This window comes from Salvelinus alpinus, chromosome 9, assembly GCF_045679555.1.
Source record: "Salvelinus alpinus chromosome 9, SLU_Salpinus.1, whole genome shotgun sequence".
Taxonomy (NCBI): Eukaryota; Metazoa; Chordata; class Actinopteri; order Salmoniformes; family Salmonidae; genus Salvelinus; species Salvelinus alpinus.
The window spans coordinates 46,343,885-46,362,782 of NC_092094.1; the positions used below are offsets into that span (position 1 = coordinate 46,343,885).

The window sequence follows — 18,898 nt, forward strand, 5'->3', positions numbered from 1 at the left end:
CTCAGAAATTACAGTCCAAATAAATGCTTCACAGAGTTCAAGTAAAAGACACATCTCAACATCAACTGTTCAGAGACTGTGTGAATCAGGCCTTCGTGGTTGAATTGCGGCAAAGAAACCACTACTAAAGGACACCAATAAGAAGAAGATACTTGCTTGGGCCAAGAAACACGAGCAATGGATATTTGACCAGTGGAAATCTGTCCTTTGGTCTGATGAGTCCAAAATGTGAGATTTTTGGTTCCAACAGCCGTGTCTTTGTGAGAGACGCAGAGTAGGTGAAAGGATGATCTTTGCATGTGTGGTTCCCACCATGAAGCCTGGAGGAGGAGGTGTGATGGTGTGGGAGTGCTTTGCTGGTGACACTGTCTGTGAATATTTAGAATTCAAGGCACACAACCAGCATGGCTACCACAGAATTCTGCAACGATAGGCCATCCCATTTGGTTTGCACTTAGTGGGACTATCATTTTGTTTTCAGCAGGAAAATGAACCAACACACCTACAGGCTCTGTAAGGGCTATTTTACAAAGAAGGAGAGTGATGGAGTGCTGCATCAGATGACCTGGGCTCCACAATTACCAGACCTCAACACAATTGAGATGGTTTGGGATGAGTTGGACCGCAGAGTGAAGGAAAAACAGCCAACAAGTGCGCAGCATATGTGGGAACTCCTTCAAGACTGTTGGAAAAACATTCCAGGTGACTACCTCATTCCAGGTGACTACTGTGATGTACTGGATGTAGTCTATCACAGTGCCATCCGTTTTGTCACCAAAGCCCCATATACTACCCACCACTGCGACCTGTATGCTCTCGTTGGCTGGCCCTCACTACATATCAGTTGCGAAACCCACTGGCTCCAGGTCATCTATAATGTCATCTATAATCTTTGCTAGGTAAAGCCCCGCCTTATCTCAGCTCACTGGTCACCAAAGTAACACCCACTCGTAGCATGCGCTCCAGCAGGTATATTGCACTGGTCAACGAATTGCAAAAATTTCTGAAGCTTTAAGCATCAGCTGTCAGAGCAGCTTACGATCACAGTACCTGTACACAGCCAATCTGTAAATAGCACACCCAACTACCTCATCCCCATATTATTACTTACCCTCTTGCTCTTTTGCACCCCAGTATCTCTACTTGCACGTCATCATCTGCACGTCTGTTACTCCAGTATTAATGCTAAATTGTAATTATTTCGCCTCTATGGCCTATTTATTGCCTTACCTCCCTACTCTTCTACATTTACACACACTGTACATAGATTTTTCTATTTTTCAATTTTTCTTTTCTATTGTGATATTGACAAAGTTTTTTTATATGTAACTCTGTGTTGTTGTTTTTTTCGCACTGCTTGTTTTATCTTGGCCAGGTCGCAGTTGTAAATGAGAACTTGTTCTCAACTGGCCTACCTGGTTAAATAATGGTGAAACGTAAAAAAATTATAAAGTTTGTTGGGAGAATGCAAAGCTGTCATTACGGCAAAGGGTGTCTACTTTGAAGAATCTAAAATATATTTTGATTTGTTTAACACTTTTTTGGTTACTACACAATTCCATATGTGCTATTTCTAAGTTTTGATGTCTTCACTATTATTCTACAATGTAAAAAATAGTGTAAAAATAAAAACCCAAACTTTTGACTGGAACTGTATATGCGCACGTAATTTCTCAACTGCATGGAATACCATGATAAAGCTGTCCAATGAGCAGCTCTGGTGAAACCATTTGCATTTCATCTTATCTCACTGTGTGGGATTTGATAGTTTATGTATCTATCAGAGGAGGCGCCCTCACTCGCTCTGTCCCTCTCTCACTTCATTCAAAACAGACCAACATGCTTTTCTTGACCCATTCAAATGAATGTTACAACATGAGATAAAACGTGTTTAGAGGCCTCATCTGGTCCCTCAAAGAGTGGCGTGTCAATACAGACAAAAACAAACAGAACAAAAATGGAAACAATCTCAGAAACATCTCTATGACACAAGCGCAGCTAGCCAAGCTACGCTTATGTCAAGTTATTTTTCTGAGAGGGCAGTTTCATTGCTTAGTGTAAGAGTGCTTTTTACCAGTAATAAGACTAAACGTTGAGTTTGTTTGGCTTCTAACATCAATATCTCTTTCTCACTTGATAGTAAATCTGAGACAACATAACATTTAGACAAGATGATGAGGGTTCATGAACAAACTGAAAACCATACTTTCGTTGCGGGGGTGAAAATCTGTAAAAAATGCAAAAACACTTCCAAAAGACTACAAGGGTTTGGCATTGTCAGACACCTTCTAATGATGGGATGGGGATGGGACTCATTTGATAGTATATCTGAGGCAACAGAACCTTTAGACAAGCGGATGAGAGGTTCGGCATAATCAGACACTTTCTAAGGAAGGGATGGGATGGAGGAGTGTCTGTCTGAAGCTGATGTCATCCATCTCTCTCCACCATCTGCACTGAGGATTAGCCCAAGTGCTTCTTGGGACACAGCTCTGATGCACTCCCTGGCCTGGCTGTAGTGTTTATGACTGTTCCCTAAACACATATTTTGAAGAGCATTCTACTCCCCTCCTAACGGTTCCCTCACTCAGTGGTGTAAAGTACATAAGTAAAATACTTAAAGTACTACTTAAGTCATTTTTTGGGGGAGTATATCTATTTTACTTTATTATTTATATTTTTGACAACTTTTGCTTTTACTCCACTACATTCCTAAAGAAAATATGTACTTTTTACTCCCAGAAATGTTCCCCTACACCCGAAAGTACTACATTTCAAATGCTCAGGCAGGACAGCAATATGGTCCAATTTATGCACCTATCAATATAATGCATTGTCATCCCTACTGCCTCTGAGTATGGGAATGTGTCTCTGTTTGGCATCTGGTTTGCTTAAAATATGGAATTTGATGTATAGCATTTACTTTTACTTTTTACTTTTACTCAAGTATGACAATTGAGTACTTTTTCCACCACTGTACTTAAGTACATTTGAGACCAGATACTTTGACTTTTAACTCAAGTAATATTTTCCTGGGTGACTTTCACTTTTACTTGAGTCATTTTCTATTAAGGTATCTTTACTTTTACTCAAGTATGACAATTGAGTACTTTTTCCACCACTGCCCTCACTTTTAAAAGTTCATGTTCTGTTAACTCATACCCAAAATTTGCAGAATGTCATCAATGTAAAGGAATTTTGGGAACTTTAAACCAAAATACAATGACATGTTTCAAATGTTTGATTTCATGTTGAATTCACATTAGTTGACAACTCAATCAAATGTAAATTAAAACTTGAACTGACATCTGTGCCCAGTGGCACCTCCCCTCATACATTTTGTAGAATTATGCCTACAGTATGATATGTGTAAAAACATCCTAACTCAGAAATGGCAACATCAGAGTAAACAAGAAGGCTAGTAAAAGGTATCACACACGCGCGCACACATACACACAGCCATAATCAGGTTCATCAAAAAGCTGTGGGACGACACCAGTTTGAAACCTGTTATCTTTGGATGTTAATCACATCTTTAACACCGTGCCTCAAGATAAACAGCGTTCTCATTGGCATGTCAAAGCAACTGGCAGAGCATTTCAAAGGGACAAGTGTGTGAGAGACAAGTGTGTGAGTGTGCGAGAAAAAGATCGTTTTGGCAGCACTGAAAAAATACCCACAAAAATGTATCTTGTATTCCACACCCTCGGAGCAGCCTAAGCCTCAACTCTCAGCTGTTTGACAAACCACACCTGCTCTGCTCCACCTGAAGTCCTCAAGCCTGCCTCTCCTCTCCCATTGACAAAACTGGAAAACTCTGATTACACAATCAAAACAAAAGGATTGTATTTTCATTGAAGACTGAACGCAGCACTCATTCACTCTCGTTCACTTATTCTTTTGTTGATCATAATGGTTGAAGTGTCTTAAGGTTCCTTTCCCAAACGGTGTTCTGTGTTCCTTCAAACTGGGAAGTAAATAAGACTGTTAGTTAATGAGACTGAATTGGTTCTCTTTAGATGGAATCAATGTTATTTTCATGTCTCATGTTATGTCCATTTACAGTCATTTAGCAGATGCTCTTATGCAGAATTGTTTCGTACTGGTCCCCCTTGGGAATCAAACCTACAACCCTGGCGTTGCAAGTGCCATGCTCTACCCCCCTTCATTTTGAGAGTTTACAGAGTACCTACACTGTTCTTTCACTACCTGCTTTCTCCCACAGAGCAATGCTGGAGGAATGAAAAAAATAAGGAAAAAGACCTAACATGCCACCACCCATAAGCAGCCTCTTTCACAATCGCGCTGCCCATGTCACCCGTCACTTCTGACACAGCTCACTGCCCGAATTTCCCTCAGCTGCAGTCAGAAGAGAAAGCCTTGGGCACCTCTCTCATAATCTTTCTCTTTATCTCTCTTTTCTTCCCTCTCTCTGTCCCTCCCTCTCTCTCTCTCCACTTCTCTCTCTCTCTCTCCTCCACCACCCTCCAAGCCTCCTAAAGGAACAATAAACAACCCAGTCAGGAGGGCTGATGAAAAGGTCTGTCTCTGGTGACAGAGTGGCCCTCTGCTTTGGTCCCTGTCCAGGTTGTGTCAACAGTGATAAGACCCAGGGCAATGGTCATTGAATAACCCTTCCTGTAATCAGAGCAGCAGGAGAAAGCCCAGGGCCTGTATTTATAAAGCGTCTCAGAATAAGAGTACTGATTTAGGATCAGGTCCCCCCTCTTAGTCATTATGATTTAAAAGACACGTGATTTAAAAGGCAAAACTGATCCTTGATCGGTACTCCTACTCTGAGACGCTTTGTGTATGCTGCTGTGTGATCTGATCTCTGATCTCTGACCCACATCTACAGTACAGTACACTGATCCTTCCCTCTGGTGCCCAATCAGACAAACATGTTTACTAAGGAGAGGCTAGCCAGAACTGGGGATATATGGACACATGGTTTAACACATGGAGAATATTATGCAGTATATCGAACCGTTCAGTGTATTTTTTAATGAAATATGGATTTTAGACAAATTAATGCAGCAGTTTTCTTCAGCCAAGAAAGGCTGATCTGAGTTAAATGAGGACAGGTTCTGACTCACGTCCATACGTGGAACACCAACGCAGCTGTAATTGAAGACCATTCATAGATTAGTATACAGCATTTGGTCTTGAATTATCCAGCTGCTTCGTGTGTTTGAGTTGTGTGCTGTTTTGGCCACACAGTACCTGTGCCTCAGTCACAGTAACTATTAACCTGATTGCTGCCTTGTGTCCACAGAACAAAGAGCTTGAGGAAGGGGCTGGAGCCACAACTCAATTTACTCTAGCATGCTGCCTGTAAAATAATATAGCACTATGACTCAATTTACCAGAGTCTAGCATACCTTTTCTTTATCATTTTCTCTAGCTCTTCCCTTCTGATAAACAGCATACTTAACTTTCTTTCTCTATTCAATCTATTTGTACTCCAAAAACTGTATTCATATTTTTACTCACTTCAAGAGGTTCTGCAAACCTTGCTTGCTGGTGTTTCTTCTCGGGATTGCACGTGACATGTCCCTTTCTCCTCTTCTTCCCCTTTTAATCAGATAAAAAATTTGACAGTGTAGCTCCTCTTCTTCCTCAGAATAACCTCTCTGTATCTTCCAGTCCTGAGCCCAATGTCCAGCGTGGAGGTTTCTATAAGACAGATTTATGTACTCCTTTTTCACTCATTCACTCCTCTTATACACACACACAGACACACACACACAGGGATTCCTGTTCTCTTAGATCCTGTCCCCTGCGCAGCCTGTTGAAAATGTGAGGAGCGTTCAGAGCAGCACTCTCTTTCCTCTCACAGAGACAGGCTTTAGTCACTGCCCACCTCCCCTCCTCCTCCTCTCCCTCTCTCCTACATGTGTTTCTCATTGAGTGCTCAGAACGTGGCCCAACATCTTTTTACCTCCCTTCTGCAGGGTCATGTGGCTTTCCCTGGGGGAGGTGTAAAACGATAACCCAGACTTCTCTAATCCAGACCCCTAACACCCCCCTGTCTCTCTGTCTGTTGCCCAGCCTATGCACTTCCCAGATCTCAAGTTTCACTCAGATTAGATAAGATTAAGAAAAACAATAAAGATATAACTGTTTGAACACAAACAACACTTAATGGTCCTGGAATTACTAACAATCAATAGCAATATTGAGTAGGTATTGTTTAATTCATACTAATTTAATTGTTTAATTTGCCAATCATAAAGTAGTAAAAACACTATGATTGAACACATTGTGTTTATCAGATGACTTATATATACATATATTTGTTATGTGGAATTTGGAGAAGGCTACTGGGCGCACCATGTCATTTCAATGTGGAAATTTGGGTAATATTTGGTTTAGACGTTGATCAATGGGATTTCATCCTTTATGCACACATTCAGAAAGACAGCCAGAAGTTTGTGGAATTCCCAATGTTTTATCACTATGCTTTCAGCCATCTAAAAGCACAACCAAATTAGAATTTGAAAAACTACGTCAGATTTTTGGGTTAGGGTTCGATTCAATCCGAAATTTAAAAGGTCATTTCCGATTGAGACTTATTTACCATGGATGCAGTCTCTGCAAACCCGGGAACATTACCTTTAAATTTCAATCGTGCTATAGCGCTGATCTTTGGTGACACGAGCCCTTAATTGTCATCTAAATGTGTTATCACAACACTTTAAACCATTTAAAAGCACAACGAATTTCAAATGGGAATACAATGTCAGATATTGTGTATTAATACAACAACTTAATGTATTATCAATGTGCTTCATCTAATAGCACAACCAAATGACCTGGATTGCAGTTGAGATCATATTAAAAGTAAATAGTGCAAGTGATCAAGGCTGTTCGAGATTCTGCACAGATTACTATAGCAATGTGAAGACCACAGATTTACCGACCTTTGCATGTTATCTTGTTATCATGTTATCTTGAAAATGCACACGTTCTATGATTACATATAGTTACAATATCCTCAAAATGTGGCCATGTTTGTGTTTCTCATTCAAAGGTTGAATAATACTGTTACAAAGGGTTCTCCTATGGGTCAAAGAATCATTTTGGAACCCTTTTTTCTAAGAGCGTACATACAAAAAGTGCTGTAATTTTTAAATGGTTCTCCTGATATGGCTGACCCTCAAATTAAAGCTGACCCTAAAGATGATTAAAGCTGATTAAAAGACCCTCAAATTTAAAGCCTGCACTTTTACCATTTACATTTAAGTCATTTAGCAGACGCTCTTATCCAGAGCGACTTACAAATTGGAAAGTTCATACATATTCATCCTGGTCCCCCCGTGGGAATTGAACCCACAACCCTGGCGTTGCAAGTGCCATGCTCTACCAACTGAGCCACACGGGACCACAGAATCATTGTATTATTTCAAGTCGGATGTGCTGGAGTACAGCACCATTTACTGTTTACTGTATTGCAAAAGTGATATTGAATTGTGTGTCAATGTCATTGTCAATGCAACCAAACTCTACACACAAGTACATTTTAATATTGTTGTATGGTGGTGTCCTGCATTTTGTGTTGTGGATATGTAGTAGTGTAGCGGTGTTATATGATGTACTGTTTAATCTTTTGTTTTGTGTGTAATGTAAGTGCCTTGGTGTGTTTGGACCCCAGGAAGAGTTGGCAGCAGCTATGGGGATCCCTAATAAATACAAATATTAACATTTGAAGTCTGTGCCACAGACTTAGTCTGGCTTGAATTCCAGTTTGTCTACAAATTAATAATTGATATGTTGAAATCTAATCAAATCTTTAAATGCACTTTAAATGAAGATTGATTTGATGTTGGCCTATTCTTTAATGTAGATTTTTGGTTGAGATGAAGATGTGAATCCAACATATTAATGATGAACTTGAAGATTACATTTCAAGTCAACCAAAGCTTGAAACCCTAGGCCTATATGCATTGTCTATTTTTAAATTGAACCCTTCAGAAAAAACACTGTTCAGGAAGTATTCATACATGTTGACATAATCCATATTTTGTTGTGTTACAGCCTGTATTCAAAATGGATCAAGTATTTTTTAAAGTTCTCACCATATACACACACAAAGTGGATTTTTTGTTGTTGTTGAAATTTGGTCCTGCTTTAAATGGCATGCAGCTTATGAAGGCTTCATAAACCGTCTATAACAGTATGTCATGCTTTGTAAAGAGCTTTTAAGAGGCATTGCTGTGTGACATAACCACAATTGTCAAATGTGACATAACCCACTAAATAAAATATTACATACATGCTATATAAAGGGTGGCATAAGCACTGCTTAATAAAGGCATTATAAATCATATTCAATTGAGGCTTCACAAAGCATGTATAACCCTGTAATTTTTTTCTGGTTTATCACACTTTTTTAATAGAAAAACAACAAAATTGGAAATCTAATTAGCATCCCAGAGTCGCCTCTTCACTGTTGACGTTGAGACTGGTGATTTGCGGGTACTATTTAATGAAGCTGCCAGTTGAGGACTTGTGAGGTGTCTGTTTCTCAAACTAGACACTCTAATGTACTTGTCCTCTTGCTCAGTTGTGCACTGTAATCGAACCCACAAATGCTGATGCTCCAGATACTCAACTAGTCTAAAGGCCAATTTTCTTGCTTCTTTAATCAGCACAACAGTTTTCAGCTGTGCTAATATAATTGCAAAAGGGTTTTCTAAGGATCAATTAGCCTTTTAAAATGATAAACTTGGATTAGCTAACACAACGTGCCATTGGAACACAGGAGTGATCGTTGCTGATAATGGGCCTCTGTACGCCTATGTAGATATTCCCAAAATATCTGCAGTTTCCAGCTACAATAGTCATTTACAACATTAACAATGTCTACACTGTATTTCTGATCAATTTGATGTTATTTTAATGGACAAGAAATGTGCTTTTCTTTCAAAAAACAAGGACATTCCTAAGTGACCCCAAACTTTTGAACGGTAGTGTAATTGCATTGCTGGAGTATTTGAAACTTTACAAATAAAAGGAAATGTATGATTTAAACATGTCTTTAATGTTTATTTGTTTTAGCTGCTAGTGATAATTCCCTAATGGTTAATACATTTGTGTTTACATCATTACGCCTTTATGTATGTGTTATGAATGACCAAAGGTGTCTGACCTTATAGTAAGCACAGCGTAATACGTTACAAGGCATTTATGTATGACCAAAGGGTTCTGACTTTAAATGAAATACAGCGTCATGCGATATAGAGTCTCACTTCAAACTAAGTTTTACAGGACAACCAATTTGACAGAGGTTGAAGAAGTTTGACAAGAATAATGGGCAAATATTATACAATCCACGTGTGAAAGCTCTTCTACTTACCCAGAAAGACCCACAGCGGTAATCACTGCCAAAGGTGATTCTAACATGTATTGACTCAGAGGGTTGAATACTTATGTAAATTAGATATATTTCATTTTCAATACATTTGAAAACATGTTTTCACTTTGTCATTATGGGGTATTGTGTGAGAAAAAAAAAGTATTTTATCCATTTTGATTTCAGGCTGTAACACAACACAATGTGCAATAAACATTGTTGATTCAATCAGTTTGTGCACTGGGGGTGACTGATTACCTTGGCAAAGCGTGTCCCTTTGGTGGTCCCATAGCCCATTTCCAGCCTATGAGGCTCAGGTCTGGAGAGTGACAAGTTCAGTGGGACTTGGTGCCAGTGAGACCATGCAGAAGATGCATGACAAAGTTCAGTTTTCTTGGAAAACTTTAAGGGGATATTCTGAACCTGCAACAACAGGTCATCGTGGGAGTCTCCTGTGTGTTCAGTTTGACAAAGAACAAGCTTTCTTGTGAGCAGACAAACGGTAGCATAGCGCCGATCATACATTATTCAAACATAATAACATCATTTATAGCTTCTATATCCAACGTTTTGGGGTGTTGATGAGAAAATGCCCCGCCACCATCCCTACTAAAACACACACAGACACACACATCCACCGCGCCGACAACATAGTTACCATGGCAAAGCGGCACACCAATCACACCTCAAGTGCTGCTGGGTCTTTCTCGGTGACACGTCAGACAAAGAGAGTACTCAGCGTGTCAAAGCCTGCCATAGATTGGCCGTCCCTCCATCCCACCCCACTTGTCAGAAGAAGCTGCTCACACAGCAGGGGAACAGCGGGGGACAAGTAAGACAACCAAAGCCAAATAAAAGACCCGGCTTCATGGCACACTCACTGACCTGAACACTGGTCATCTCCAGACTTGGGTTCAAATACTATTTCAAATCATTTCAAATACTTTATCTGTGCTTGATTAAGCATGCCTGGCTAAATAAATCAATAGAATAGTCCCAAAACATTAAACCCAGCCCATCTGGCACGCTAGAGAAAAGGCTCAAAGTACTTGAACGGTTTCAAATAGTCTGGTCGTATCCCAGACACACAGAACAAACGGTCCGATAAGTCTAAGACACTGGTCCAGCTAGATCTGCTCATCTGACCAGCTTTCCCCCTAATTTGTACATAGGCTACTGTGTTATTAGTTTCCATTACAACAGCATAATTGTAGAGTAATTATACAGTAGCGCAACTAAGTCCCTACTTAGTCTTTGCTGCAAAATTTCTACTCAGTCAAGTTGGAAATATAACAGTAATGGCACCCGAAGTGAAGGAAGTTAAAAAAAACTTCAATACAACAGAAAAAAGATTACATTACACTCTCCTTTTTTTTACAATGGAATAATATTATGCATTATTCTTTTGCAAAATGTTATATTTATCACACTCTCAAATTTCAGCAAGTTGTCTATAGTATTTGATCCAGAGTACAGTGGATCATGTATTCGAGAGAAGGCATAACGCCAGACTCTACAGTATGATACCACCACCTGCGTAGTTGATCCACAGCTGCAGGGCCGGGGTCTGACACATATGTGCGCACACACACACACACACACACACACACACACACACACACACACACACACACACACACACACACACACACGGTTATGGGTTATGGGTTAGTTAGGAGTATGTGATACAAGTTTGAGGTGCGGTTTTTGAAGTGGGTTTTTTTCTCCAATTTATGCTTTGGCCACAAATATGAGTATAGGGCGAGTCAACAACATTATTTGGGTTTGAGTAAACAGAATTTTATCTTTACAAATTGAGATTTTCACTCAGCAGTTAATTAAAGTAACTTTCAGAGAACTTCTAAGAATATTATTTACAAACATATACATTCCATCCTCAGCATCAACACAACTCTCTTATCCTCTATCTTGTTAAGTTTGTTCAGGTGTGTTGGCTGCACCCACTAATAGGCCACACCTGATCTTAATGAGTGTGTGTCTCCTTTGAAATGTGGTCCGTTTGAATAGACTAAACGAAAACTAAACAAAAAAAACTATCCAAAAATAAATCATTAGGAATAAGGTTTTGATGTGTCTGTCCTTGCATGGCTGTGTGCTCGATTTTATACACCTATCCCTCAATGTAACCAAGAATAAGGAGATGATTGTGGACTACAGGAAAGGAGGACCGAGAATGCCCCCATTCTCATCGACGGGGCTGTAGTGGAGCAGGTTGAGAGCTTCAAGTTCCTTGGTGTCCACATCACCAACAAACTAGAATGTTCCAAACACACCAAAACAGTGATGAAGAGGGCATGACAAAACCTATTCCCCCTCAGGAAACTAAAACGATTTGGCATGGGTCCTCAGATCCTCAAAAGGTTCTACAGCTGCAACATTGAGCGCATCCTGACTGGTTGCATCACTGCCTGGTACAGCAACTGCTCGGCCTCCGACCGCAAGACGCTACAGATGGTAGTGCGTACGGCCCAGTACATCACTGGGGCAAAGCTGCCTGCCATCCACAACCTCTACACCAGGCAGTGTCAGAGGAAGGCCCTAAAAATTGTCATAGACATCACCCACCCCAGTCGTAGACTCTTCTCTCTACTACCGCATGGCAAGCGGTACCGGGGCGCCAAGTCTAGGACCAAAAGGCTTCTCAATGGCTTTTACCCCCAAGCCATAAGACTCCTGAACAGGTCATCAAATGGTAATCAAATGTTTATCATATATGCATAGTCACTTTAACTATACATTCATGTACATACTACCTCAATTAGCCCGACTAACTGGTGCCCCCACACATTGGCTACCCGGACTATCTGCATTGTGTCCCGCCACCCACCACCCTCCAACCCCTCTTTTATGCTACTGCTACTCTCTGCTTATCATATATTCATAGTCACTTTAACCATACCTACATGTATATACTACCTCAATTAACCCGACTAACTGGTACCTGTATGTAGCCTCGCTACTGTATGCAGCCTCGCTACTGTTATTTTTCACTGTCTTTTTACTGTTGTTTTTATTTCTTTACTTATGTATCATTCACCTAATACCTATTTTGTAAGTAAGCATTTCACTGTAAGGTCTACACCTGTTGTATTCGGCGCACGTGACAAATAAACTTAGATTTTATTTTAAATTATTTGGACGCTACAAACAGAAGTTGGAACATCAATTTCAGAGGAATGGGGTGTGTAGAGCAAAATGGAGACCACCATCGCGTTCGTGAGATTCTCATCTTTCTGTAGGGTGGTCATATTTGTTTTGTAGGCCAAACCGTTCGGGCACTACAGCCGTTTCCGTGAAAAGACCGATTTTCGGGATCTAATGGTGTGACAAACACAGCTGTAGCTCGGCCACCTTCCACAGCAGATGCGGAAGGCAGTCATTGGCGGATGAGGTGGATTGAGATGCAGCCCATGCAAAAAACTGATATCTCTAGTTAAACTGACAGATTTTGATGGTTTAAAAAAATATATATCATTATATTGACGCACCGGTTTATCAACAGACTCTAGAGGGATAATTATTAATGCGTAATCAAATTAATTTCCCTTTCTGTGTCCTATCTGTGTTTGGAGTTAAAAAAAGATAACCCAAAATAAGCTAGCTGTAACGTCCTGACCAGAGTTATTATGTGTTTTGCTTGTTTAGTGTTGGTCAGGATGTGAGCTGGGTGGGAATTCTATGTTGTGTGTCTAGTTTGTCTGTTTCTATGTCCAGCCTAATATGGTTCTCAATCAGAGGCAGATGGTAATCGTTGTCCCTGATTGAGAATCATATATAGGAGGCTTGTTTGGTGTTGGGATTTTGTGGGTGTTTGTTTCCTGTCTCTGTGGTTGTCTGCACCAGATAGGTCTGTCTCGGTTTTTGCACATTTTGTTATTTTGTATGTTTGTAGTGTTTCACTTGTTCTTTTATTAAACATGTTGAACACTAGCCGCGCTGCACTTTGGTCCTCTCCTTCACCTATGGAAGAAAGCCGTTACACTAGCAGTGTTATTTAAAATCACATGGAATGTTTTCAGGAAAGTTATTAAAAAACCTCCAAAATAACCTTTACAATCCGCTCTCAGTGTTAGGCAAACTTCCAATAACAATCATAACAAAACTTCCATAACATTCAGATAATGCTCTCCGAATGTTATTTAACTACTTTAAAGTAACTTTAAAATCATTTCTGTTCTCAGAGCATTAATTAAACCTCGCAGGAAAACATTCAAAGAACTTGAGTAAAACATTCTCAGAACTTCCAGCTAAAAAAAGTTCCCAGAACCGTCTGGAATGCTCACATTTGTTCTAAGAATGTTTTAGCGGTAAGGAAACGTAGTTCTCGGAAACCAAAAACACACATTCCCACAACTTCCAAGTAACCAAATGTGCTAGCTGGGAAGTACCCTCCTTCCCTTTCCCTCAGTCCCTCACACTGTCTCTCATTCCATCTCAGAGAAAGGAAAGGTTGTGTTTATAAGTGACCAGGAGAACTAAATCCTCCCATCTCAGGAGCTGAGTGTTGACCTGTGACCTGGAATGTGTTTCCCTCTCCTCCCTCAAATATCCAAGCTCTACTCATCACCTCCCTCCCACTCATTATAGATCCTCTCTGCCTCCCCCATGCTGACAGGCATGCAGCTATATGACTCCTCCAGCCCAGAGGAGAGGAGATAACAACAGAACAAATAGCTCTCCTGAGGGATGAGCTTTATACATGGCTTCGGTCAAGTTCTCACACAAATCCACAAAGAAAGGAAGAAATGAGCTATGAGCTGTTTTGATACAACACGTTCTTATAAAAGTTATAGTATTTTAGATTCAGATGTGTTTCCTAAGTCCTCGCTTGAAATGGCAGACTATTTTACCTGAGGTACAGGTACATTAAAACAGGTTCAGGAAGATTTAATAACAACTCAATAACCTCTAAAGTACCATGCAAATGATTTGGGTACCTCCGAAAAGCCAGTATTTTCAAAAAGAGAAATCACTCTCTTTAATCACTCTCTCCCCCTGAGAACGTCTGACCATTATAATCAGCGCAGTGGCGACATGAAAAATAATTAATGGGCAGAACTGGAGTGAATTTATGAGTTGAGCATTGAACCCCTAAAAATGAATGCATGAGGTAATAGAAACTGAGGCTGAGCATATGTCATGATGAATTTTAAAACTGAACTTTTCCATATCAATCATGTAAGAATATTTTGGGTTAGTGGGTTTTTTAAGAGTGAAAGATCCATGAGAGAAAGTACAGACACACACAGACCCCTCTGGCCTCAGGGGCCAATTTCAACACCTTGGCAGAACAGAGAGGGAGAATCAACCATGTCATGACCCCTGAACACAAACATTACAGTAACTGAACATGAACTCATTCCCTGTCTTTCCTGAATTTTCCAGACTGCCCTGGGATATAACACTTCTGTAGCACTGGATTCTCCCCAGACACTCACAAAACCAAGTGAGGAATACATTTCAAAGGGGAAATGTCCTAACCCTCTGAATTTCTCTCAATTGAAATCTGCACATATCCATATTACATTTGGACACAGTGTAGATTTAATTACAAATATCCATGTGACATGTTTCGAAACTTTTGTCTTTTTTGTGGAAACATGAGCATATCTGTACATAAACTGGAAGGGTTCAAACCGCAGATGCACTAATCTAATCACCTCTTCAATTAAATGCTTGTTTGCCTGTAGAAATGTAATCTCTTTATTACAGCATCCATGCAGGCAGCCAGGACCTCACACAGTGGAGATTACTACATGACAAGATAGAGTACTGTCCTGTAAACCTCTCATCTGATGGGCTGAATACAACTTCCCGATATAAAGGCGTAAGCCCGAGCCATATACTGTATATCAATGGGGTTGAAGTGTTAATCGAGTGACTTCTATCATTACAGGGTAGTGTTTTGTGTTCACCCACTGAGACTCTGAGGAGCAGAGACTTTTTCTACCTTTCAATTCACATTACATCCTTGCCTTACCTTTCATTGTGGCTGGCAATGGATCATTCTTGGTCCGCAGCTCGAATTGCCTGTAAATATCACAGAAGCCACTAGCCAGTAAGCTCAAAGTACTTAACATTCCAAGCAACTTTTCTTCTATAACCTATTACACTCTTGAATAATGCAACAATACACAAGTGTAGACTATTAAAGGGTTTATTTTACACATTAAATTAGCTGGCAATACACAGCTAACTTCTACTAAGTAGCTAGCTAACAAACTAAAAAGAACAGGACAAGCCGCACACTCTAGGATGTCCAATGCAATAATTAGTTTCCAGCTAGCTAATTAACAACATGCTTCATGATCAAGAACTGTTAACATATCAATATTGAACATTGACCCCTCACATACGAACATAAAAGTACAAGTAATGATATAATACAGTGTCATTCATGTTATAATATTGTTATTTATTTAACTAGTTAAGAAAAAATTCTTATTTACAATGAAGGCCTACTCCAGCCAAACCCAGACGACACTGGGCCAATTGTGCACCACCCTATGGGACTCCCAATCATGGCTGGATGTGATGCAGCCTGGATTTGAACCAGGGACTGCAGAGATGCCTCTCGCACTGAGATGCAGTGCCTTAGACTGCTGCACCACTTGGGAGCCCTTAGGCTACACAGCTAGGTAATGTTAGCAAGCAAGCTAGCTAAACAAAATCATTTATGCATCTTCACATAAACGTGCTGGCTGTAACTAAATGCTGGTGTTTATCTGAACCATCGCTAGACAGGCGCTCTTAGGCTTACACTAGCTTCCGTATTAAAGTTACCTTAGAATGAACCAGGCTTATTTTTTTTTTGCAATTTCATGGAAGTCATTATATGAGGTAAAAGCTAAATGCGACTGAAAAAGTTGATAATTCCCTGGGGAGTTGCTTCTTGTTTCAGAGCAGTCAGGCAAAAATATATATATATATATATATTGCATGTGGCTAACGTACGTACAGTTGATTACTATATCGCCCGCCTTGGGCCAATCAGAAATCGTTCAACACCCAGAAATCCCCGTAATAAAAGTGTTTAACATAATTTTTTGATGACTACTTTGTCTCTGTACCCCACACATACAATTATCTGTAATGTCCCTCAGTCGAGCAGTGAATTTCAAACACAGATTCAACGACAAAGACCAGGGAAGTTTTCCAGTTTATTCTGTAAAAAAAAGCAGACATTGAATATCCCTTTGAGCATAGTGAAGTTATTACTTACACTTTGGATGGTGTATCAATACACTCAGTCACTACAAAGATACAGACGTCCTTCCTAACTCAGTTGCCAGAGAGGAAGCTGACCAAATTATGCAAGATTTTACTTCTGAGTTAACCAAGATTAGACTGCTGTAAGAAGTGACGACAATTTGCTTTGGTTTTGGTAGAAAAGTCACTGCCAAGAAACGCTTAGCATTTTCTGACAAAAACGTTGTTTTACTCAAATAGAGTGTCTGAAGTTACACATCACACTATTACAACCGTGTGACTGTTTTGGAATAAAATGTTCAATATATTTTCTTAAACATCCCTCTGTATTGCGTACTTATTGATACGTTCTAGGGGGCATTTTGAGACCTTAAGGAGCATCAGGTACGTTTAGAATGTCTACAAATGGCATATCCATTTTTTTGTTTGAAATTACAATGGTCACTCAAAACATTTATAAAGTATAACTAGCCCACACAAAAATACTTACTCATGATTAGTAAATGGTTTAAAAGGACCGATATTAAACATCTTATGATCTTATGAATCATTATTAAATACTTAAAAAGTTGTTTATAAGTATGTGAATAATTAAGTTATTAACATTTACAAATGTGTAAGTAATGATTAATACACGATTAATAAACTATTACGTGGAGTTATTACCATTTTTGTTTGAGACATTTGACAACCACATCCCTAACTGTACTTACTCAAACAGGGGTAGAGTAGAGGGCCAGGGGACAGGGCAGTTTTGAAACAGAGATAACTTACATCTCTCCCCTACTGAATGGCATAATAAACATACAGTAAGTAAGTGTTGCTAGCTGAGGCTACGTTCAAGATCCTTCAAAACGTTAAACGTGACACAATTAACTCTCTGGCCATGGAAGCACGATTACAGTATATTAGATGCAAGATGGAATTGAATGAGAAACACATCTTCATTAATCCAGTTCTAACGTGTGTGTGCGTGTGCATGTGCAGTGACACTGATATTCAAGCTGCAATTATCCTGCCAAGTCAAGGGGAAAGCAGAAACTACATCTTAGCTTACAATAGGTTACAATCTGCACAAAATGAAAACATATGGGGACTACCCGAATAGAGAGAAAAACATAATGAGATTTTGGTCAGTCACTAAATCCAACAGCACTCTCTTAACTTTTACAATGACCTCAGCGGGGTGGACACATAATGACCATAAATTACTTTACCACATGGGTCACTTATTAGGCCCTGCATTTGCTACCTTTATGAGACCAATGGGGAGCAATATTTCATGGCATTGTGACATTAGACGAGCCAGGGTAAGGATGGTGTGGTTGATTATACTATTGACCATAATATTAGGACAATAGGGAAATACCAGAAAACACCCGCAGTAACAGCCCAAAAATATTGATGAAGAATTACATTTTTCCCTAGTAACTGTGAAGAACTCTTGATTAAACATCTTTCAAAAGATGGATTGCTCTTTGATCTGTGATACATGTTGCACCTTGTTTATTTATATAATTCATTTGGATGAACATACCTCTCTGAATTAAGACCTATGGTCAAGAGTCTATGTTTTGATCAGCTATTTAATAACAGTTCAATCAGAGTCACCATGAGGCAGCACAGCTTCAGTCATTTGTGCCAGCTAATGTAGTAGTCAGCTACTCAAACAAGCTGACGTTAAACAGAGCAAACATGCCCCCTACAGATCTTTCCCAGGACTGGTTAAGTGAGGTGAATAACTGTAGCTTCAGTCAGCTTGGGAAACATTGGGACACTATGGCGTGGTCGGGGGGAAATTAACCACAGCAAACAAAATGTAAATCACATATCTCTTGTTTTTAAGTTAACATGAATAATGATTGTCTGTGACTGAAACGCTGTATTTGTGGTGAAGTTAGTTAGTACAAGTACATACAGTACCAGTCAAAAGTTTGGACACACCTACTCATTCAAGGGTTTTTATACATTGTAGAATAATAGTGAAGACATTACAACTATGAAATAACACACGTGGAATCATGTAGTAACCATAAAAGTGTTAAACAAATCAACATATATTTTATATTTTAGATTATTCAAAGTATCTACCCTTTGCCTTGACAGATTCGCAAACTCTTTGCATGCTCTCAATCAGCTTCACCTGGAATGCTTTTCCAACAGTCTTGAAGGAATTCTCATATATGCTGATTAGTTGTTCGCTGCTTTTCTTTCACTCTGCGGTCCAACTCATCCCAAACCATCTCAATTGGGTTGAGGTCGGATGATTGTGGAGGCCAGGTCATCTGATGCAGCACTCCATCACTCTCCTTC

The 18,898-nt window shown here is 39.7% G+C and overlaps 1 protein-coding gene across 4 annotated transcripts in view; it reads right to left on the reverse strand.

The window, feature by feature from the left end:
- The window catches only part of LOC139530214 (non-muscle caldesmon-like), a 65,775-nt gene extending 59,872 nt beyond the window's left edge, over positions 1–5,903 (reverse strand). For all 4 annotated transcript variants that reach the window (XM_071326418.1, XM_071326420.1, XM_071326419.1 and 1 more), the window contains exon 1: positions 5,494–5,903. In XM_071326418.1, the coding sequence (XP_071182519.1) occupies positions 5,494–5,552 (59 nt within the window). In that variant the 5' untranslated portion in view covers positions 5,553–5,903. The remainder of the gene's footprint in view (positions 1–5,493) is intronic.
- Positions 5,904–18,898: the final 12,995 nt, after the last annotated feature.